Source organism: Rhinoraja longicauda, chromosome 6 (assembly GCF_053455715.1).
Source record: "Rhinoraja longicauda isolate Sanriku21f chromosome 6, sRhiLon1.1, whole genome shotgun sequence".
NCBI lineage: Eukaryota > Metazoa > Chordata > Chondrichthyes > Rajiformes > Arhynchobatidae > Rhinoraja > Rhinoraja longicauda.
In genome coordinates, this window is record NC_135958.1 from 57,667,336 (window position 1) to 57,688,659 (window position 21,324).

The 21,324-nt window shown below is 42.6% G+C and overlaps 1 protein-coding gene and 1 long non-coding RNA gene across 3 annotated transcripts; one reads left to right on the forward strand and one right to left on the reverse strand.

The window, feature by feature from the left end:
* Positions 1 to 1,916: 1,916 nt before the first annotated feature.
* On the reverse strand, positions 1,917 to 7,841 carry LOC144594484 (uncharacterized). Of its 2 annotated transcripts, none has more exons than XR_013547394.1 (2): positions 5,647 to 7,841; positions 1,917 to 2,015 (listed from the first exon to the last, which is right to left on the reverse strand). XR_013547394.1 is itself a non-coding variant. In XM_078401039.1 (2 exons), exon 1 carries the CDS (start codon positions 7,453 to 7,455, stop codon positions 5,719 to 5,721), a length of 1,737 nt encoding a protein of 578 aa, XP_078257165.1. In that variant the 5' UTR covers positions 7,456 to 7,841; the 3' UTR covers positions 1,923 to 2,015; positions 5,714 to 5,718. The 2 variants fall into 2 exon arrangements, 1 of the variants encoding a protein (XP_078257165.1); XM_078401039.1 differs by having other exon boundaries at positions 1,923 to 2,015; positions 5,714 to 7,841.
* LOC144594487 (uncharacterized) lies at positions 7,717 to 19,373 on the forward strand. The gene is made up of 3 exons (XR_013547395.1): positions 7,717 to 7,780; positions 14,654 to 14,827; positions 17,688 to 19,373. It is a non-coding gene; the product is annotated as an uncharacterized LOC144594487 (long non-coding RNA).
* Positions 19,374 to 21,324: the final 1,951 nt, after the last annotated feature.

A 21,324-nucleotide genomic window follows, 5' to 3' on the forward strand; every position in this document is an offset into this window, starting at 1 on the left:
TCAATGAATACAGTTCAGTTCAGTTTAATGTAACACGTACTGAGGTACAGTGAAAAGCTTTTGTTGCGTGCTATCCAGTCAGCAGAAAGGCAATACATGATTACAATTGAGAAGGGAATAACGTTTAGTGCAAGGTAAAGCTAGCAAAGTCCGATCAAGGATAGTCCAAGGGTCACTATGTTAAAGTTTGTTTCTTAAAACAGACAACAACATAAACAGTTAAAGGTAAACCAAGCAAAGCTTTAATTATCATCAGACGGGAGTGGGGGGGGGGGGGATCAATGCTAAGGGTGTATGACCATACTCAGCACTCCCCTTGCTTCCACTCTGATACAGCATTTTCATCCAGAATTTGCAGCAAGAATGTTTAACACATTTCCTTCAAATTAATAAGATTGTTTCCTGCCCAATATTATCACTCTACTGTCATAAAATGTTTCACACAAAGTCATTAGTCAAAGGTAAGGATCCTTATTATACCACAGGCCATGTTTGCACAATTCCACAATCAGTCAGCAATGAACTACATCCCAATCTCAGCGGAAACATTGTTCTCATCATTCCAAGATGTCCTCCCCAGGCAAAAGTGGGGGATGTACTATCAGCCTGGTGTACAAGATTTAGGAGTTATATCCTGCCAGGTGCAATATTGCAAACATCAGCTATTCAGAGTTCAGGCTTTTTATTCATTCTACCATTTTATTATGGTCAAGCATCTCATCATGCAAAGTTAATAGCCATTAACTCTTTCAACCAAAGAGGTAGATAGTAGTCCAGTGCTGCTTTCTGGTTGTGGTAGGATGATTCAGTTGCCTGATAACAGCTGGGAAGAAACTGCCCCGGTTGTATGGTTAAGTAAATTATATTCAGAAACAAACAACTGCAGATGCTGGTTTACACAAAAGGACAAATACATGAAGTGTATAAATGAGAGAACTACACATTGTTGCAGTTTTATTTCATGAGACAATGCAAATTTGTTTTGTTAAACATCAATAGCCCTCTCCAAAATAAATTGATATATGTATTAAAGGATATTATCTCAAAATTATTATAAATACCAACACATATTGGAGATGGTTCCCAGAACGGAAGGTAGCAAATGTAAACCTGCAATTTATAAATTGAAAAAACACAAGAATACATTAATTGGTTAGCCAGATATCAGCAATGTTGGAAACATTGCAAGTCACGAAGTTAACAAGATCTCAATTTTTCCCCCCCAATACTCTGTCACTACATCTATGCCGATCCGCCAAGCAATCCCAACAATTCCATTCTCCCCTGCCCACTGAAATTTTACAGCCACTGCATTCTGTTCTTAGTTATTAAACTAGAATTTCAGACTTGGAATCTGAAAACTAACGTCCAGGTTTAGGAACAACTTCTTCCCAACAACTATCAGTCTATTGAATACTACGAACTCCAACTAAACTCTGAAATACGAAGTGTCGATGTTGCATCAAAGTCTTCGGGCTTTGTTTTGTTTCTTTTCTTGCCCTATATTGGGTCTTTTATGATTAAACTTTTTAAAAAAAATGTTTGCTTATGATATTATCTATTGAGTGATGTGTTTACAAACCTGTTGTGCTGCTGCCAGTAAGAATTTCATTGCTCTGATTCTGTACATATAATAAAGCACTCTTGACTCTTTTGAATACTTTCTATAAAATGAAGTTAAATTCCAAGCAATTTGCTTCCGTTAATTAATCTCATCATTAAATCAATTTACGCTCAAACTGGAAGTGAAAAAAGAGAACTAATTGCCAACTCTGAAAAGTAATTAGTGGTCTGGAAACACAAAATTGTCGATTTCTAATCCGACACATTGTGTAAATAATAAATAGAAAGACTGACAATCTTCAAAACAGTTTCATTCTTTTATTTATTAATTATAATTCAATAAAAAAAAGATAACGGTTTCCAGGAATTCTGCAATCACTCCCAATGTAGTTTTCTTCGTGAGCATGGTTCCATATTACCACCATCTGTTTTATCAGAGACCACGCACTCACCTGAAAGTAAACAAACGGATGACCTTTTAATTTAAAAATTCTTGGAAAGCCTTTAAACATTTACAAGAAATTATCAGCTCGAAGTAAGGACCTTTCCTATTTATGTAAACCAAACTTCCCGGCATACACTGCACTTAAAAGCTACTAAAATACCACAGACTGAAGTCCAGAACCTGCCAACGTTTGAGTGATAACTTATACCTCCAACCATCCCCAATGAGTACATGTGGTATATCTGGAACGCTCACTTCCTACTAGTCAAATTGGAGATGCTCCACACTTCTGACAATATACAACCAATCTGATTCTACTTTCTACCAACCCCATCGAGCAAGTTCTGCTTTTCCACAAAATAGGGTTAGAAATTTATCAAGTGGTGATCAGAAATAAATTCCTTCTCTGGGAGAATGCAAAATATTATTTTGATCACAGGAACAAAAGTGAACCATTTAGTGTCACATTATACGTTCGCTTTTAGAACTACAATTGTTCCATCGCCTGTAATAAAACCAGCTATGCTGCATGATATACCAGTATACCACGTACACATAGAAATGGTAAAAGGAATCTTTACCCCAGCTGCCTAGCTGTGGAATCAAGGGAATTTGAAAATTTGCAGCAATTCACAACATATTTTACACCTCAGTTAATGGAAATAGACCCCTAGTGTCATAGTGTGGAAACTGGCCCTTCGGCCCAACTTGCCCACGCCAACCACCATGCCCAATCTACATTAGTCCCACCTGCTTACGTTTGGCCCATATCCTTCTAAACATGTTCTATGCAACTGTCCAAATGTTTCTTAAACGTTGTGATAGTACCAGCCTCAAGTACCTCCTCCATTAGCTCGTTCCACACAACCACCACCCTTTGTGTAAAAAAGGTTACCCCTCAGGTTCCCCCCTTTTCCCTCTCACCATAAACCCATGTCCTCTGGTTCTCAATATCCCTACTCTGGGTAAAAGACTGTGCATTTACCTGATCTATTCCTCTCATGATTTTGTAGCAAGACTCCTGACGGTTACCCGTAAAAGGGACCACATCTCCGCGATTCTGGCCTCTCTCCACTGGCTCCCAGTACGGTAGAATCGATTTCAAGCTCCTATTTGCATACAAAGCCCTAAATAGGCTTGCCCCCCCCACACCATATCAAAAATCTTCTAACCCACCACTCAAACTCCAGGTCCCTCAGGTCGGCCGACTTGGGGCTATTGACTATCCCGCGGTCTAGGTTTAAGCTCAGGGGTGACCGCGCTTTTACGGTTGCAGCTCCTAGACTGTGGAACAGCTTCCCACTCCCCATCAGATCTGCCCCCTCCATCGACTCCTTTAAGTCCAGGCTCAAAACCTACTTCTATTCCCCAGCGTTTGAGGCCCTCTGAGGGGGCGCTGTAAACTGTTTATGTCTGTGTTGTTAGGTTTGTGTGCTATTGTATGTTCTTTTTTAAGCCCTGCACTGATGTGCAGCACTTTGGTCAACGTGGGTTGTGTTTAAATGTGCTATATAAATAAAGACTTGACTTGTACACTTCTAAGATTATCCCTCATCCTTCTGTGCTCCAAGGACTAAACTTAACCTCTCCCTATAGCTCAGGTCCTCGAGTCCTGGCAACATCCTCGTAAATCTTCTCTGCACCCTTTCCAGCTTGACAACATTTTTCCTATGTGACCAAAACTGAACACAATCCTCTAAATGTGGCCTCACCAACATCTTGTATAACTGCAACATGACCTCCTATACTCGATACCCTGACTGATGAAGGGCAATATGCCGAAAGCCTTTTCGACCACCCTATCTGCCCTGACACCACTTTCAAGGATCCATGTACCTGCACTCGTAGATCCATCTGTTCTACAACACTCCCCAGAGCCCAACCATTCACTATGTAGGTCTTGCCCGTGTTAAAATCTCAATATTAATTCTGTTTGCAGTATTATACATGAACACACCAACTTGTTAAATGTTCACACCTGTTACTGCATGGATTAACCTTTTATTAATCTAGGTCAACGGTTTAACTACTGAATACGTGTAAAACCCAGTAGTTAAGATCCACGACCTTGTCACTTCAGGCGTGTGGGACAAGTCAGAATTATATAGCAGGGAGCAGGACCTTTCGTCCAATTCGTTATTGGCGAATAAAGTTCTGACATGTGCTAGTTCCATTTGCCTCCCCATTGGACCATATCCCTCTCAACCCATGTGAACTGTTCTCTGGGAAAAAAAAGAGGCTTAATACAAAGTTCACAAAGCCATGCACAAGCACCGTATAAAAATAATGTATTAAAAATAAATATTTGATCACCTCTCCAACATCAAAATGCATTAGTGTGCTACAGGTTAGAGTTATGTAAAGGTTTTGCATTTGCTACCCATCAGGATTCAACCCCATTAACGTATCTTTCTATTCCTCACTCAGTGTTTATAACAAGCTTCCTTCTAAACGTATCTGGGGTGTTCACCTCAAATAGTTGCAGTGGTGACCTACCACATTCCTAACATTCTGGAGTAAAGCTTTCTCCTAGATTTCTATTAGCAAAAACTTCTGGTTTTAAGGCATCCCAAAAAGCGAACGGATCGAGAGCAAATGGCATTGCGCTGGGCCAGGCCAACACCTACTTCATTGATCCAGTACCTCAATGTGAAAAAATAAGAATTTGCATATCTCCTTGGGCCAAGATCAGACTTTTCAGAGACCTGGGAGCTGTAAGATGGCACCGGAAAATGGCGCCCTTTGAGCACTGTTCCAGAAGAGGATCTACTGTAATCATGTATAGTATAATTTGACTGGAGAGCATGCAGAACATGCATTTCCATGTATCTCCGCACAGATGACAATAATAAAATTACCTAAATCCCAGAACATACTTTCAATCAGAGCACTTTAATAATCCAAATTGGAGAATTATTCTACATAATCTGATATCCCTTTCATGTGTGGACAAGACATGAAAACAATTAAGGAGTATTTTTAAAGCTACATTATCTCCTGTTAAATCTTCACATTCTTGCAAGGCAAAACAGGTTGGGAGAGGTCTGGACACAAACATACCCCACTCCCTACGTTCCCTCATTTTCTATATAGCCCTCCCTCCTCCTCCATCTCTTCTTCCCTCCCCCTCATCTTCTCCCTCTGCCACCCCCCCCTCCCTACCCTCTTCTTCCCCTTCTCCTCCCTCAACTCCCACTAACTCTCTCCTACAAAGGCCTTCTCTCACCTTCACCCCCCCATTCAATTTTGCTTACCCATCCCTGCTCCCTCATCCTCCATCCCACTCATCCCCTCCCCCCTTCTCGCTCCCTCCTCACCCCCATCCTCCACATCCCGGCCCACCATCCTCCCGCCGCTCTCTCCTCCCATTCCCTCCCCTCAGGGACTCCCCTCTCCATCCTCTCCCCTCGGGCACGCCACGCTTCCTTCCCTCTCCCCCCCAGTCACCCCACCCCACTCTCCCCCTCCCCTCTCCTCCCGGGCACTCCACTCTCCCCCTATATAAGAAAAAGAGAGAGAGAGAACAAATGTAATATATGAACCATGTATACACATCTTCATTATTATGTATGAAATGTAACACCAAATTATAACAAAGCATAATCTGACGAGTCAGACTTGAAATAACAACAACTCACCCTATCTGTATGTTCCTAGAGTAGACATATAGTCACTGCAAAAGAGGAAAGCGGGGGGACGACTCACCAAGTCTACTTTTTCCATGGATATTTCTTACTGCTCTTGACTGATTCAAGTAGTCCTTTGTCCTTTTGCACAGCCAGAGAGAAGTCCTCACATGACAAGTCACAGTTCACAGATATTTGAAGTTCATTTTTGATCAGTTCTGTGCTGCATCTGTTTCTTGAGTCTGACCATTTAATGGTCATCAGAGAGAAGATCCTCTCTGCAAAGGCATTTGAGCCTGGCACACTGAGGACAAATGAGACAATCCTGAACATGTTGATCAAGTTGGCTTTCCCTATGTTTTGGAAAACTACCACCCACTTCTCACTGGTAGATTTTGTGGTATCCTGTCTGGCTTTCTGTATTTCCTCCCGGCTAGCACAAAACTCTTCATGGAGTTGGCCTATATTGACTGTCTCTGTCATTTTTAGGGCAGCCACCACCTGCTCCAGGTCAGTGAAGGAGAGCTCCTCATAGAGGCCAATCGGTTTCAATTTCATCATTACATTTTCTGGTGAGAAATCAAACCATTTGTCAATGTATGTAATGACAAAGTCATAGAACTTCACAAAGTCCTGTTGCTGCTTGGTCTTTTGTGCTGGCACTTGTTTGTCCATCAGCTGCTTGGTCTGGTATCCAAAAAAGTTGTCCTGTTTCCGCTGAAGCATCTTCATTTTGAACTTTCGGACTTCCTCATAAACGTCTGTGATGCAGAGCTTTGTTTCCTCCAGCTTTTTTACAAGTTGGTCAAAAACACACCCCACGTTGTGGAAAAAGCAGAGATAAATTTCAGTAGCTCCAGTTTTTTCTTCATCCTCAAAAATTCTCTTCAGTGCCACAGGACAGGTCTCAAGGGACCTGAAGTATAACGTAAGGGCTGGCCAGCTTTGCAGGAGACGTTCGACAGCTGGATGAAGAGAGAGCCATCGGATGCAAACATCAGGCAGAATTTCACGCCACTCAATATCAACAAAGGCAAAAAATGAACGCAGTTCCTCTGTTCGGGAAGCAGATATTGAGAAGTGGCTGTAGACCTTTAGAACAATTGCCTCAATATCCACAGACAGCTGATCACAGGCATGCTTGCAGGCGTTATGAGCGATGTGAGCTGGGCAATTAGCTTTCAGAATGCGATTGTTGGCACTGCTCAATAACTGGTAAACTGAGTGGTGTTTTCCAAAGTTTACGTTGGCATTATCTGCTGCATAGGCTGTGACGTGTCTAATATCCAGTTCATACTTTTCCAGACAGCACATCAGAGCTTGATGTATGCCATTTGCAGTTTCATCACTGTCTTCATAAAAGTCAAGTAACTTACACTGCACTCCATCAGACGCAGAGAAATATCTCACACACACTGGAAACATTTTTCTATCTCCCTTGTTTGAGGCATCGGTGGCAACTGAGAAAAACGCGGGCTCACCTTCTTCGGTCGGGGACAAATCATCCATAATATTCCGCACAGTATTTGGCCCTAAAACATTCATGGTAATCATCTCAGCTTTCGTTCTTCCCAAGCTCATCTTCTGCACCACGTTTGAGTCATTAAACAAAGCAGCGTTGAGCTGAGCAAGACAGTCGGTGCTGTTGTAGCTGAGTCCGTGTTTAACCGTATGGTACACATACGAGGCTTCACTTACCGCGATCTGGTCATTTTCCGCAGAGAGTGGAGTCCACTCTCCCTCCATCTTCTCCACGTGCGAGTCTTCACTTACCGCGCTTTGGTCATTTTCCTCAGAGTGTGGACTCCACTCTCCCTCCATCTTCTCCACTTTCCCGCCGCTTCGAGCGCGCCAACCACATGACCTCCCCGGAAGTCCTTCACGGCGCAGGGGGTCCTATCGGAGCGCAGCCCCGGCTGTCAGTCAGGCCCCGGGGGCGGGACCAGGGGCCGCGACACCAGCGCCCCCGCTGGCCGGAGGCCGGTACCGCAACTCACCGCAACCCCCGGAGCCAGCGCTCCCCTGGCCGGAGGCCGGTACCCCAACCCCCGGAGCCAGCGCCCCCCTGGCCGGAGGCCGGGACCGCAGTTCACCGCAGGCCGCGGCGGCCGGAGCGGCGGCAGTTGGTGAGCGGAGGCGGCCTGAGGTCTCACATCTTCGCATAATACAGCCCCACGCCCGTCAAAAACCACCCCCTCCCCTCCATCACCCCTTCCCCATCTGCTCCCTCCCATCTGCTGCTCCCATCTCCTCATCCCCTCCACCTCTTCTCATCTCGTTCCCTCCCATCTCCTCCTCCCCCACCACCACCTGCTCCAGGTCAGGCTCGCCATCTCCTCCCCACTCCAACCCCTCTCCCATCTCCTCCCCCTCTCCAAATCTCCCCCCCTCTCCAAATCTCCTCCCCCTTTCACCCCATCTCTTCCCTCTCTCCCCCACTTCCCTCTCCCTCTAGTCCCCTGTCACTCACTCTCCATCCCTCCACACCTCACCTCTCCAACATCTCTCGTGGTCTTGTGAGGCTCCAAACTGACAACAGTACATCCCTCCCACTGGTCCATGCATAACAACAAAAATACGTTAAATTATTCTTTCCGGAAAGGTCCTGTGGTAGAAAGTGGTAGATCCTGACGTGTCTCCTTTCGTTAATTAATTTGTCCATTATTGCACAGATGTGGATAATAAGCAAATATTATATACAGTAAAATACAATTTTTGCTGTTGAGTGGGTCCATATTATGTTCAACTTCCCAGAGAGCCATGGAGGTGGAGATATGGAATTATATTCAAGGAGATAATTTGGTTGTATAAGGAGACCACTGGAGGTATGGATCAACCAGTATTTTAGTGAGTGGTATACCAGTTTCCTGGCGCTAAATGGCATATTTCTACCCCATCTTCTTACGTTTCTCATTACTACTGCAACTCTTCAGCCATTCTTTCCCTAATTTCCAATAAGTGATTGGAAGCACTACTTCCCCACTCTTCAACTTTGCTTTAATCTCACTATTTACTGACACAATTCTTATTCCTCATTCCGCTGCACTGTCCACAGAGTTCTGCAAGCCCAATGAATACAGATCTCCCTCTGGTTCTGGACGTCGCCAATTCCTTTCACAAGATTCAAAGAGGAAGCAGGTTCTTTTTTATTAGAGCCCATAAGACATAAGAGCAGAATTAGGTCATTCGGCCCATCGACTGCTCCACCATTTGATCCATGGCTGATCTATTTTACCTTTTTTTAACCCTGCCTTCTCCCCGTAATCTTTGACACCCTTAATAATCAAAAACCTACCAATCCACTTTAAAAATACCCTATGCCTTGGCCTGCTCCACTATTTGTGGCAATGAATTCCACAGACTCACCACATTCTGGTTAAATGTCTGATTTAGGAGAGAATGACACTGTGAAAAAAGGATCTTCAATCAGCAGCAAAAGTATTAAAAGCTAACCCTATAACAGAGACTTGGCTGCATTACGTCCAATTACAGTTTTACCATAAAATATTATATGTAGCCAGTCAAAAGCAAACACTGTATTTTAGTGTCCTTTGAAATATTTATGTGTCACCCACTTTTGTGCAATGGTCATTTTGGCATTTACAGATAATAGTGATTATTAATAGTGTTCTTTAAGATGAGCCTAAATACAGTAATTGCTTCTGCCCTGAGAGGAAAGCTTTAGAGTCAGGCTGCAATGTGCCGATTAGAGTCAACATGTTTCCCAGGCCTGGACAAAGCTGTTACTACTTTGCTGCACAGCAGTCAGTAGGGTGTCAGCCTTAAACACACACATTCCAAGGCAGGCAGATAGCAGCACAGGACATTGTGCCTGCCAGCAAGAACTAATTTGCTTAAAGGGACTTAGAAATGTTCATAAGCATAAACAAAATACCAGTGAATGTCCTACTCATCTGTACTACCTCAGAGGATTGAAATAAGACAAGATAGAAAACGTTAGTTACAAAACAGATACGGATGTTTAGTTAAGTTTAGAGGTACAGCATAGAAACAGGCCCCTCAGCCCGCCAAGTCCATGTCGACCATCGATCCCCCGTCCACACACCAGTTCTATGTTATCCCACTTTCTCAGCCGCTTGCTGCACATTCGCAACAATTTAGAGAGGCCAATTAACTTACAAACCATACGTCTCCGGATGTGGGAGGAAACTGGAGCACCCGGAGCACCCGTGAAGTCTCAGGGTTTCGTGCAAACTCCACAAAGGCAGCACCTGAGGTTATGAGCACCTGAGGTGTGAGACAACATATCTACAGATCTTATTTTCTTATAGATCTACCAGCTTGCTCTCTGGTCAAGTTAATCGAGCCACTCACAAGTGAAAAAGTAGTGAAAAGAGAAAAACAACCAGAGTGCAGAATATAGTGTAACAGTTTTACAGCTACAAAGAAGGTGCAGATAAAAAAAGTACAAGGGCTGAAATGAGGCAGGTTGGGAGATCGGGGCTTCACCCCAATCTGATTAAAGGTCCATTCAGTAGCCTTATAACAGTGTGGAAGAAGTTGTTCCTGAATCTGGTGGTTCGTGGTTTGAGGCTTTTGTATTTTTTGCCTGATGGGAGAGGGAAGTGGTCCTTGATTATGTTGGGTGCTTTCCTGAGGCAGCGTGGTGTAGATTAAGTCAATGAGAAGGGAGGGGGAGGTGGTGGCAAGTCTGGTCCATGTGCTAGATTTAGCTGCATCCACAAGCGCCAGCAATTTTTTGCAGTCTTGGACAGAGCTGTTGTCAAACCAGGTTGTAATACATCAAAACTTGATGTAGAAATTGGTAAGTGTTTTATGAGACATGCCAAACTTCCTTCATCTTTTGAGGAAGTAAAGGTCTTGGAAGCATGCTTTGTTTGATGTTGGCATTGTTTTTTTATGGTCACGTGTACTGAGATACAATGAAAATCTTTGGTCTGCTATCCAGGCAAACCATACCATACATGAGTACATTAGCTAGTGCAAAAGAGAAAATAAACAAGTGCAGAATATAGTGTTACAACAATACAAAGGGGCGAGCACAGTGGAGTAGCAGTAGAACTACTGCCTTATAGCGCCAGAGACGCGGGTTCGATGCTGACCACGGGTGCTTGTCTGTATGGAGTTTGTACATTCTCCCCGTGACCTGTGTGGGTTTTATTTGAGATCTTCGGTTTTCTCCCACACTCCAAAGACGTAGAGGTTTGTCGATTATTTGGGTTGGTATAAACGTAAAATTGTTCTTAGTGTGTGTAGGGTGGTGTTAATGTGCAGGGATCGCTGGTCGATGCGGATTTGGTGGGCCGAAGGGCCTGTTTCCGTGCTGTGTCTCTAAACTAAACTAAACTTCAGAGACAGTGCAGAGAAAAAAAAATGCAAGGACCCCCCACAGCACGATACATTGAGAAGATAGGAATTTATCCCTACCATTTGAGTGGTCCGTCAAGAGTCTGATAACTGCAGGGAAGAAGCTGTTTCTGAACCCGGTGGTATGTACATATATGGTTTTGTACCTTGTGTGTGATGGAGGCCACTCACTGTCTTTCTGCCTCTAATACTGATCCAGACACTGATCTGATGCCCCCACATGGGAGAGCTTGGTGTCCTTATTAAATGAGCGATGCCATTCTTGAGAAAATTGCTATTCTCACTGTACAGCAAGATGCCCTTTGTGAGCAGACTGCAGCTATATATCCGGTGGTGACTCACTTAATAAGGATACTAATGGAGAAATGACTGAAGTCATAGGTTGATTGCTGACAGTCAGTGAGGAACATTTTTCAAGTACAAAAGGGTGCATCACCAAGGCACAACACTTGAAATGAGAAAGGCCTTTCATACTTGTGTATAGTTCAGGTGATGAATGAATATAGCATTTAATATAAAGTCAATTCCTGTCGAGTTCTTCTCTGCTTGTTCTGCTCTTCAAAGTTTTCTATTGGTATCCTCTGAATGAAGAACTTCTATGAGAGGCTGAAGAATATGAGCAAGGTTGATCACGATGTTGCCTATTCTCTGGAACCCATAACTTTTCCGTAGCATTAAAGGCTACCTGAACAGTTAAGTGAGCATTAGACAGAAATGATTTATTGAGTAGGATAATGTGGGAATAAAGAAATCATATTTGACTCTTGTGATATCTATCTTCGCAGTTCCAGGGATCTAGGTTCGATCATGACCTCCCACAACCCAAAAGCATGGTGGTTGATTAACTGGCTCCTCAGCATTAACACTTATAGCAAAAAAGATTCATAGGAGAATTAATTGACATATATGAGAGAGAGAGTAAGTGCTGGATGCAGAGAAATATGGAGAAGCGGAATGGGAGTAATGAGATTACTCCCTCGCAATAATGCATCTCCCTATGCTTTGCACACTAATCGTCTGAATACGGTGAGATATTCATTACCCCCAGCTATCCCCACCCTGGCTATGCTCTCACTATGCTGCTTCCACCAGGATGAAGGTATAGGCATTGAAAAACAGCGACCAACAGATTCAAGAACAGCTTCTTCCCATCAACCATTCGGCTTTTGAATACTGCACAGCATTAACCTTACCTCAGCAACTTGGATCAAATACTGTGTCTTTGATTGCACTAAGCACTTTGGGTTTGCACAATTACGGTTACCTAGTATTATGGTTATTAATTTATTGTATGATTGATTATTATAGATTTATCTGTAAATTCATAAGTTTCTTAAAGTGGTGTCCGATTACTGCAGGGATGCTCCGTTCGCTCTGATCAAAATCCGTTATAAAGAGGTCCGTAATAACAAGGGTAGACTGTATTAGCAAATGTTGCCTGGAAATTATTGCTAAGATGATTTATTGGATGGTTCAGCTGCTGTAAAAGACTGAAATGTGATCTAATTACTAGACAGCCAAGGAGCAGAAAACAGGTGGGGAAAGTTTATAGGCTCCCTTAGATAATCAATCAAAAATTAATGTGGATGTAACAAATGCAGTAATCATGAGGGATTTTAAACTTCATATTGACTTGGAAAATTAAACTGGTGAAGTTCGTCTTGAAGTGTTGTCCATTGAATGCATTCAAGGCAGTCTTGAACATTGCATTTTGGAATTAACAGGGCAACAGAGTTTTATACTAATCATGTAATGAATTACAATATATTTGTAATCTCTTACAAAAGATCCTTGGGCAGAATAATCATAACAAGATATAAATATATACATAGTTTGAGAGTGCAAACTTTAGTTGGAAACTGGATACTTAAAAGAATTTTGTAGGGCATGTATGCTGGATTGGAAACTTGATTAAATGTAAGGTAAGCCATGGCAAACATTGTAATGTAATATTTAACACTCAACAAATAGAAGTTCCATTAACAAAGACATCATTGGAAAAGTGATACATCTGTGGCTAATTGAAGAAATTAAGATTGCTATTAGATTGAAAGAACCAGCCTATAAAGTTGCAAAGAATAGCAGTCGGTCTGAACATGGGAGAATTTTAGAAACCAGGAAATAAATACTGCAAGTACTTAATTAGAGGGAGAGAATAGCAAATTAAATGTTGGAAATTAGAAGTTGAATCGGGGCAGTAAATAATGGCAAATCAGGAAATGCTGATAATTTTAAACAAATATTTTGGATCTGACTTCATAGTTGATGCCACTGGTAGACTGAAACTGGTAGATAAACAAGAGGCAATTTAAAACAATTAAAATCAATGGAGTAAGAGCACCAGGCAAATTAATGAAACTTAAAGCTGACAAATCCTTTCACCTGATGGCTTGCATCCTCAGGGTCTGAAAGAATTGGCTGCAGATAAAGTCGATACATTGATCATCATCAAAGCACAGACAATCACTCAATTCTCATAGTATTTTGGATTATTTTGTTTTAGTTTAGTTTAATTGTTAGTGCAATTAAATTATTCCAAATCATACTCTTTTTGTGTCCTCCAGCCGTAGACATACATTTGTCCAATTTATGATGTCCAGATCCAGAAAATTAAGCAATTTCACTGGATATCTGCACCTACTTAGCTTATTTTGCATGATTGGTCTTTGGTTCATTAATCAAAGTGAAATTAATGTTTTTGATCTTATGTATAAATCTTGTTTGTTGTCATTGTTGATTTTCTTTAGAGTCGTAGAGTTAGTTATACAACATGGAGAACAGGGCCTTTGGCCCATCATGTTAATGCCAACTAAGCTGCCTCCCTGACCAATCCCATTTGCTTGTGTTTGGCCCATATCCCTCGAACCCTTAACTATCCATGTACCAAATCTTTCTTAATCCAAAACATATGTAGGATAAATCCTGCTGCAAAACTCCTACAGTGTCAAGTTTTTGAAGTATTTAAATATTGTCAGTTCATCTCGGATTGCAGTGAAAAGGTTTCAAAGGTTATTATTTTCCCATTTAATAACACATTGTTAATTTTTTGTCATTAGGAGGAAGTATTTTCAGGGAAGTTAAGAAATACATTTATACACTTCCGTTTTCCATTTAAACAAATTCCCGAATCGAATAGAAGCTAAAACTTATTTTGCTAACAACTAATAAATTGTATTTATTAAATCTTTATAGCAAAAATTGACAAAGTATCATTATAGGAACATTATTAACCAAAATTTGACACCGAGCACCACATATTAAGACAAGTAACCAAACGTTTGGTTAAAGAGGTAGGTATTACATAGATTTAAAATATGTCAGAGATGCTCCCAGGGTTAGTGGGTAGTAGCTATAAGAAGAGTTTGTAAAGGCTTAGATTGATTTCTCCAAAACACTGGAGGTTAAGGGGATAGAAGTATATCAAATTATTATAGGGTAGACAGTCAGAACTATTTTCCCTGGCTGGAAATGTCATAGATTAGCAGGCATTGAAGATGAAACGGGCACAGTGTGAAGGAGATGTGCAGGGCATATTTTGTGCACAGAGGGTGGTAGGTGCCTGGAATGTACTGCCAGAGGTGATGGTGGAAACAACTACAATAGTGGCATCATGTTTGGGCACAGATTGTGGGCCTGTTCCTAAGCTGTACTTTTTTTTGTTCTGTCTTAGAAGTGGAGAGGCTGTAAGATCAATGTCTGGAATTCCAGAACTTGGGGCTTAGGCAGCTGAAGGCACCCCTGCCCAAGATGAAGCAATATGGACCAAGGATGAGCTAGAGGCCACACCTGCAGCAACTCCAAGGAGGTGCAAGCAGTCGTAGAGATGGAGAAGGTTACAAAATGGGTGAGGTTGTTAAGAGAATTGAATTAAGAACTTTAAAATTGCAGCTTTGCTGAACTTGAAGCTACCAAACAGCATTGTGCTGGATGAAGGTGATGGTGCAAGCTAGGATCTAAGCAGCAGTTTTATCAGGATGTTGGCAACACTCGAGGGCCTGAGCTACAGGGAGAGAATGGGCAAGTTAGGACTTTATTCCCTAGGGTAACAGGAGGCTAAGGGATGATCTTATGGAGGTGTACAAAATCAATTGATAGGGTGAGTGCCTATCAATGAGAGGAATTATTAGGCTGAGTCTTTTTATCTAGAATAGGGGAATCAAGAACCAGAGGATATAGCTTTAAGGTGAGAGGGGTAAGATTTAATATGAATCTGAGGGAGCAATGCTTTTACTCAGAGGGTGGTGGTTATATGGAGCAGGCTGCCAGAGGAGGTAGCTGAGGCTGGTACAATAACAGCATTGAAATGATACTTGGATGAATGAATGAATGAATGAATGAATGAATGAATACTTGTGACATGTCACAGTGAAATTCTTTGCTTGCATACCCAAGGTATGCAATAGTCGCCACATAAAGGGCGCCGATAAAATTATAAAGTATCCCACGCCAGTTCCACCTTTGTTCTTCCCCCCCTTCCCCCCGGCGTTTCCCCCATGCCTTGTCCTCCATTGTTCCTCCCCCCGGCAGTGTTATGTCTTCATTCCCACATGGCTCATCCTCGTCCGTTGGTCGGAGCCCTCATCGACCGCCACACCAATGTCTGCACGATCGCCGCCAGGTCCCCACCTGACGCCTCCGTGGTGCCTACCCATCTGCGGCTCCGTCGACCCAGAGACCGGCCACGGGCTCCGCCGACCCACGGGGCTCTGACCCATGAAGCTCCGGCTCCAGCTCCGACCCAAGAGGCTCCGTCCCCGGCTTCTCCTGGGAGACGTCTGTCGCAGGGGCCTCCTGGGTACCCACATAGGAAAGGTGAATAGGGATAAGGGCCATAGCTGGGCAAATGGGACTAGCTTAGATAGAGCATCTTGGTCAGCATGGATGAGTTGGGCTAAAGGGCCTGCTTTGTACTGTTTGACTCTATGACTCTACGTTTTACAAAAGAAGGAGAGCAGGAGAGCTTTGAAATAAAGTTTGGCAGTAATTAAGGCAAACAGGCATAAGGGCTTGTCCCACTTTAGGCGATTTTAAGGCGACTGCCGGCGACTAGGTTGTCGCCGACAGTTCGCTGGGTGTCACGGGTATGATCGTGAGGAGTCTTCCAAGAATCGTAGTGGATCTCAGCGCGTCGCTGAGAAATCAACCGGAGTGAAATTTCTCAGCGACAGCTGGCTTGTCTCGAAGGTATCGTTGCTTATTGTGGGCGCTGTCGCCTGCTGTCCCCAGGTTTGCTAGGTTCTCTTAGATGCATTTAGAAGCACATAATATTAAAATAAGTAAAGTCATTTCAAAATACCATGTGTTTAACCAATTTATTTACCGTCGGGACATTTGACAGGTAGATTGGAGGCGACAGTTTGACGGTCAGGTAAGCGTGGGAATTTTCGTGATGTTTATGGCCATCAGCCATTACATTTAAAGTGGGCTCCCAACCCAGATATGCAACCCAGAAACCAGATATGCATCTCCCGTACATTTTCAAAGAACGCCCACACACTTTTCACAAAATTCCACTTAACCACTTTTTAATTAAAAAAAAAAAATTCAGCTATTAGTAAACTGGAAGTAAATCCTGTTTATGCCTTGTTACAGTGATGCTTGGTTTTTAAGTAACCCATACATGATGTTATAGTTCAAAACTCTCAAGTACTTACCGACTTGTCAGTGATTTCAGTGAAAATTAGGACGCCGGAGAAGCATTGACAGCGTGGGAATTTCGCGATGTTTCCGAAGACGCTGTAATCTCCACCTGACTCGGCATTGTCGTGGTCATTGTCGTCGGGCAAAAGAAAAGTTCAGCGATCTGCTATGACTTTGACAGTCGCCAGCAGTCGCCTTAAATCGCCTATAGACTGGCTATCAGTAATTTTTGGCAATTGCCTAAAGATTCAATGCAATTGAGGACTTATGGACTGGTCTTCATGCAGAAATTAAATAAAACAGCAAATGTAATCATTGCTGAGATAACAGGCACTCTATCCATTTCTTGTTTTGAATAAATTTGTTGGTGATTCATTTAACACTGCTGCGTTGCTGAATCACATAGCCTTGAATTTCAAAAACACTTACTTCATCAGTGATTTCTGTTGAATCACCTAATTAATTAGGAAAATAATTGATAAACTTTGACAGCTGACCTTGAACATGCTGTCTCAAATGCATGCAACTAACTAAAAATAAGAACCAAAACAAAGGGTGAGCTCAGAAAATCAAGAAAATATCAAAATCTCTTTAAAATAAACATGTAAAAGTAATGCATTTACCTAAAGTGCTGGAGGAACTCAGCAGGATAGGCAGCATCAGTGCCTGGCCCACTGAGTTCCTCCAGCCCTTTGTGTTTTGCTCAAGATTTCATTAGACATATTTTGTTGTATGTTGGGCGGTTGTTAGGCAGCCGGTAACAACTGCACCAACTCAGTGGATTTGCTTAAAAAGATACTGATCGGAAATTGAGAATATTCTCCAATATATAGATCATCAGGGACTGTGTAGGAAGGTACTGCAGATACTGGTTTATCAGGGACTATTGTTTTGTGTATTGAATATGTTTTCTGGAACACAAAGCTTTTGGTTCCAATGTAACACGATGGACAACCTTATTCTGCAATTTCAGAGCTATGTTACTTGTTTACAAGCTGGAGTATTAGAACAAAACCTTCACAATTAACCATCTCACACCGAATCCTTTCCACATGTTAAAATAGTCGCAGTTGCAATGGTGGCCCCATAGTAGAAGCATCCACGTCGCGGGGCTGGAAACTGGAAGTGTCCTGAACTAATTCTGCTACCACCATCATCTATTGTACAAGTGATGGCTCCCACTGATTGTCGCCGGAAGCTTGTGTCCTTTTCAGGACGGACAATGATAGTGATGTAACATTTGGAACATAGACGATGGACACGAAAGAAGAAGAAGAAGTTGCGATGGTTGTGCAATGTGTCTTGAGCATGGTTGCCGGAGGGAGGCAAAAATAGAGGCTAAAAGTTTGAGCAAAGGGAAGAAAGAGGAACAAAAGTTTTGATAAACCAGAACATTGCTATTTGTTATAGACACGGGGAGTGAATGGCTTGCTTATTTTCCACCCCAGGAAACAATATATTGAGGAACGGGTGATCTGCAAGGTATTTTAAAATTAAATTTATATGTACAATTCTTTCAAGGTGGATAGTGGTAGCAGGTTTTTAATTGATTTTAAAAGGCCTCAAAGGAGCTAGCTGGAATGTTTATTAATCTTGTTGCTAAATTTTGAAATGAAATATTTGGTTCGGGATTGGTGCTGGGGCAGGTTTTATCCACCGTTTTAAAATACAAGTAATGGAATTAACATGGCAATGGCTGGAAAGCTAGGAGATTCTGAGTCAGTTTTGCTGGGTTTAACATTTCACCCTTTAATACAAAAGGGACTAAATTACCCAATTGATTAAGAAAAAAACTTTTGACTGAAGGATAATACAGTGGAGTCTACTCACCAGAAGAGCTAACTTCTGTGCTGTTTGTTCAGTGCACCTAAAAATATGTTTATACTGAAAAGAATATTTAACATGACTATATTACATTATGTCTGCTGCTTTTTTTGAAGGCTATGGATTTGCTGCATTAGTTGGTCTTATTCCACGAGATAACATGAGCTGGTGATATATAGCGTCTAGTCATGTGGCACAAATACAAATGTAGTTCTTCTATCGCAACAACCTGGAGCTCAATGCTCTCAAGACAGTGGAACTAATTGTAGACTTTCGAAGAGATCCCCCTCCCCTCCCCCCACTCACCATCAACATCACCATAGTCACATCTGTGGAGTCATTTAAGTTCCTTGGAACCATCATCTCCAGAGACCTTAAATGTGGGGCCACCATCGACTCCACAGTCAAAAAGGCCCAACAGAAAATGTACTTCCTGCGGCAACTGAAGAAACACAATTTGCCACAGGCAATGATGGTCCAATTCTATATTGCTATCATTGAGTCCGTCCTCACCTTCTCCATCATGGTCTGGTTTGGCTCAGTCACCAAGCACGACATCCGGAGTTCGCAACGGATCGTTCGCACAGCTGAGAAGGTTGTTGGCTGCAACCTTCCCCCCATTGACAAAATGTACACTGCAAAGGCCAGGAAGCGAGCGGGCAAGATCATCTCTGACCCCTCTCACCCTGGCCACAAACTCTTCGAAGCACTTCCCTCTGGAAGGCGACTCCGGACTGTCAAAGCACCCACAGCCAGACATAAAAACAGCTTTTTTCCACGAGTGGTAGTTCTACTCAATAACCAAAGTCTGTAATCTCTTTTTTTGCTCTGGTTTATTTTCACCCACATGTTTAGACCGTAATGTTGTATCCTTATTGTTTTGATGTGGTTATGCCTTATTCTTAATTGTTAACTGTCATTTGTGAGCGGAGCACCAAGGCACATTCCTTGTATATGCATACTTGGCCAATAAACCTATTTATAAACTAATTCATAAACTTTCGTGTCCATCATCCATGTTTCAAATGTTACATCACTATCATCGTCCGTCCTGAAAAGGGCGCAAGCTCCCGGCAACAATCAGTGGGAGCCATCACTTGGACAATAGATGATGGAGGTAGCAGAATTAGCTCAGGACACCTCCAGTTTCCAGCCCCGCGACATGGACGCTTCTGCTATAGGGCCTACAAATGTAGTTGTCTTGACCATATAAAGTGAGACAATGGTTCCATTCCCTTTGTGCAAGAAGATTTAAAAACAAGAATACTTCATTAACTAAGCAAAGAAAGGAACTTGAGGGAAAAACAGGAGAAAATTAAGGTGAGAAAATTAGATTTCACTAGATGTGAAGGGTAACTTACTAAAATTACACTGATAATCAATAGTAATGCTATTGCATTCCAACTCAAAATCGTAATGATTGCATGTTTAACTGGTGTTTTGCTGACCTTTGGTGCTCAGCATCTAGACTGTTAGACATAAATTATTTTGACAAGCTTACTTCCTGGTGGATGGGTCCCATTTTCATGCAGTGAGAGATCAGGGTCAGCCATGACTGTTTCTATCTCAACCTATAAACAAAATAGAACATAATCACACTATCTGAGGTGGAGGTGCAGAACCTGGCGGACTGGTGCTCAGATAACAACCTGTCCCTAAACACCTCTATGACCAAGGAGCTGATGATCAACTTCAGAAGGCCACATAGTGGGGAATACACTCCGATCTTTATCAACGGGGACAGTGTGGAGAGAGTGTCCAGCTTCAGGTTTCTGGTCACACACATTTCGGAGGACCTCACATGGTCCACTAACACCGCTGCGCTGGTCAAGAAGGCACAGCAACGACTGTTTTTCCTAAAAACACTGAAAAAGACTGGTCTGCCCCAAAAGCTGCTGACGACCTTCTACCACTGCACCACAGAGAGCATCCTAATGCATGGCATCTCTGTGTGGTGTCTCAGCTGCACGGAGGCGGAGAGGAGAGTTCTTCAGCAGGTAATCTACAGAGCTCAGAAGATTATCGGGACGCAGCTTCCACCTTGGAGGGCATCTACAATACACGATGCCTCAGGAAAGCCACCAGCATTCATAAAGATTCCTCACACCCTTGCAATAGTCTGTTCGAACTTCTACCATCCGGCAGACGTTACAAGACCTTCTACACCCGCACCTCCAGACTTAGGAACAGTTTCATCCCCAGAGCCATAGCTGCTCTGAACCGGTCCTGCTGAGTGCCCGCCCATGAACTGTCTCCTTCGGATGGTCACGTCGCACATCGACCCGGCACAGACCTATTTGCACTTTATACTGTTTTAACTGTTTCTAATTTTGTTTCTCTGGGTTGTCTAAATTTCTGTTGATTAGCTGATTAATGTATTGCATCGAATGGAAGTCGCATTCCCAATCTCGTTGTTCACCTGTACAATGACAATAAAGATGTATTGTATTGTATTGTATCTAGGGAGTTATATTAGGTAAATGTGGGTGTATAGAAATGGAATTCATCTTAGAACTCTAAAGCTATCTATTGATTTGCCGACAGGGCAGTGATGGATCAGCATACAGGGGAGAGATAGAACAAGCACTCGCTCAATGTCAACAAAACCAATGGGCTAATTGTTGACTTCAGAAAGGGTAAGTTGGAAGTCCACGTGCCAGTTCGATTGGTGGGTCAGCAGTAGAGAGAGTTAGCAGCTTCAAATTCCTGGCTGCTTATGTCTCAGATCACCTATTTTGGCCCCAGCACATTAATGTAATCATTAAGAAGGCATGCCAGAGCCTCTACTTTCCTGGAAGTTTAAAGATTTAACTGATTTGGAACATCACTAAATATTCTAACAAACTTTCACAGATTCATTATAGAAAGTATCCTGAC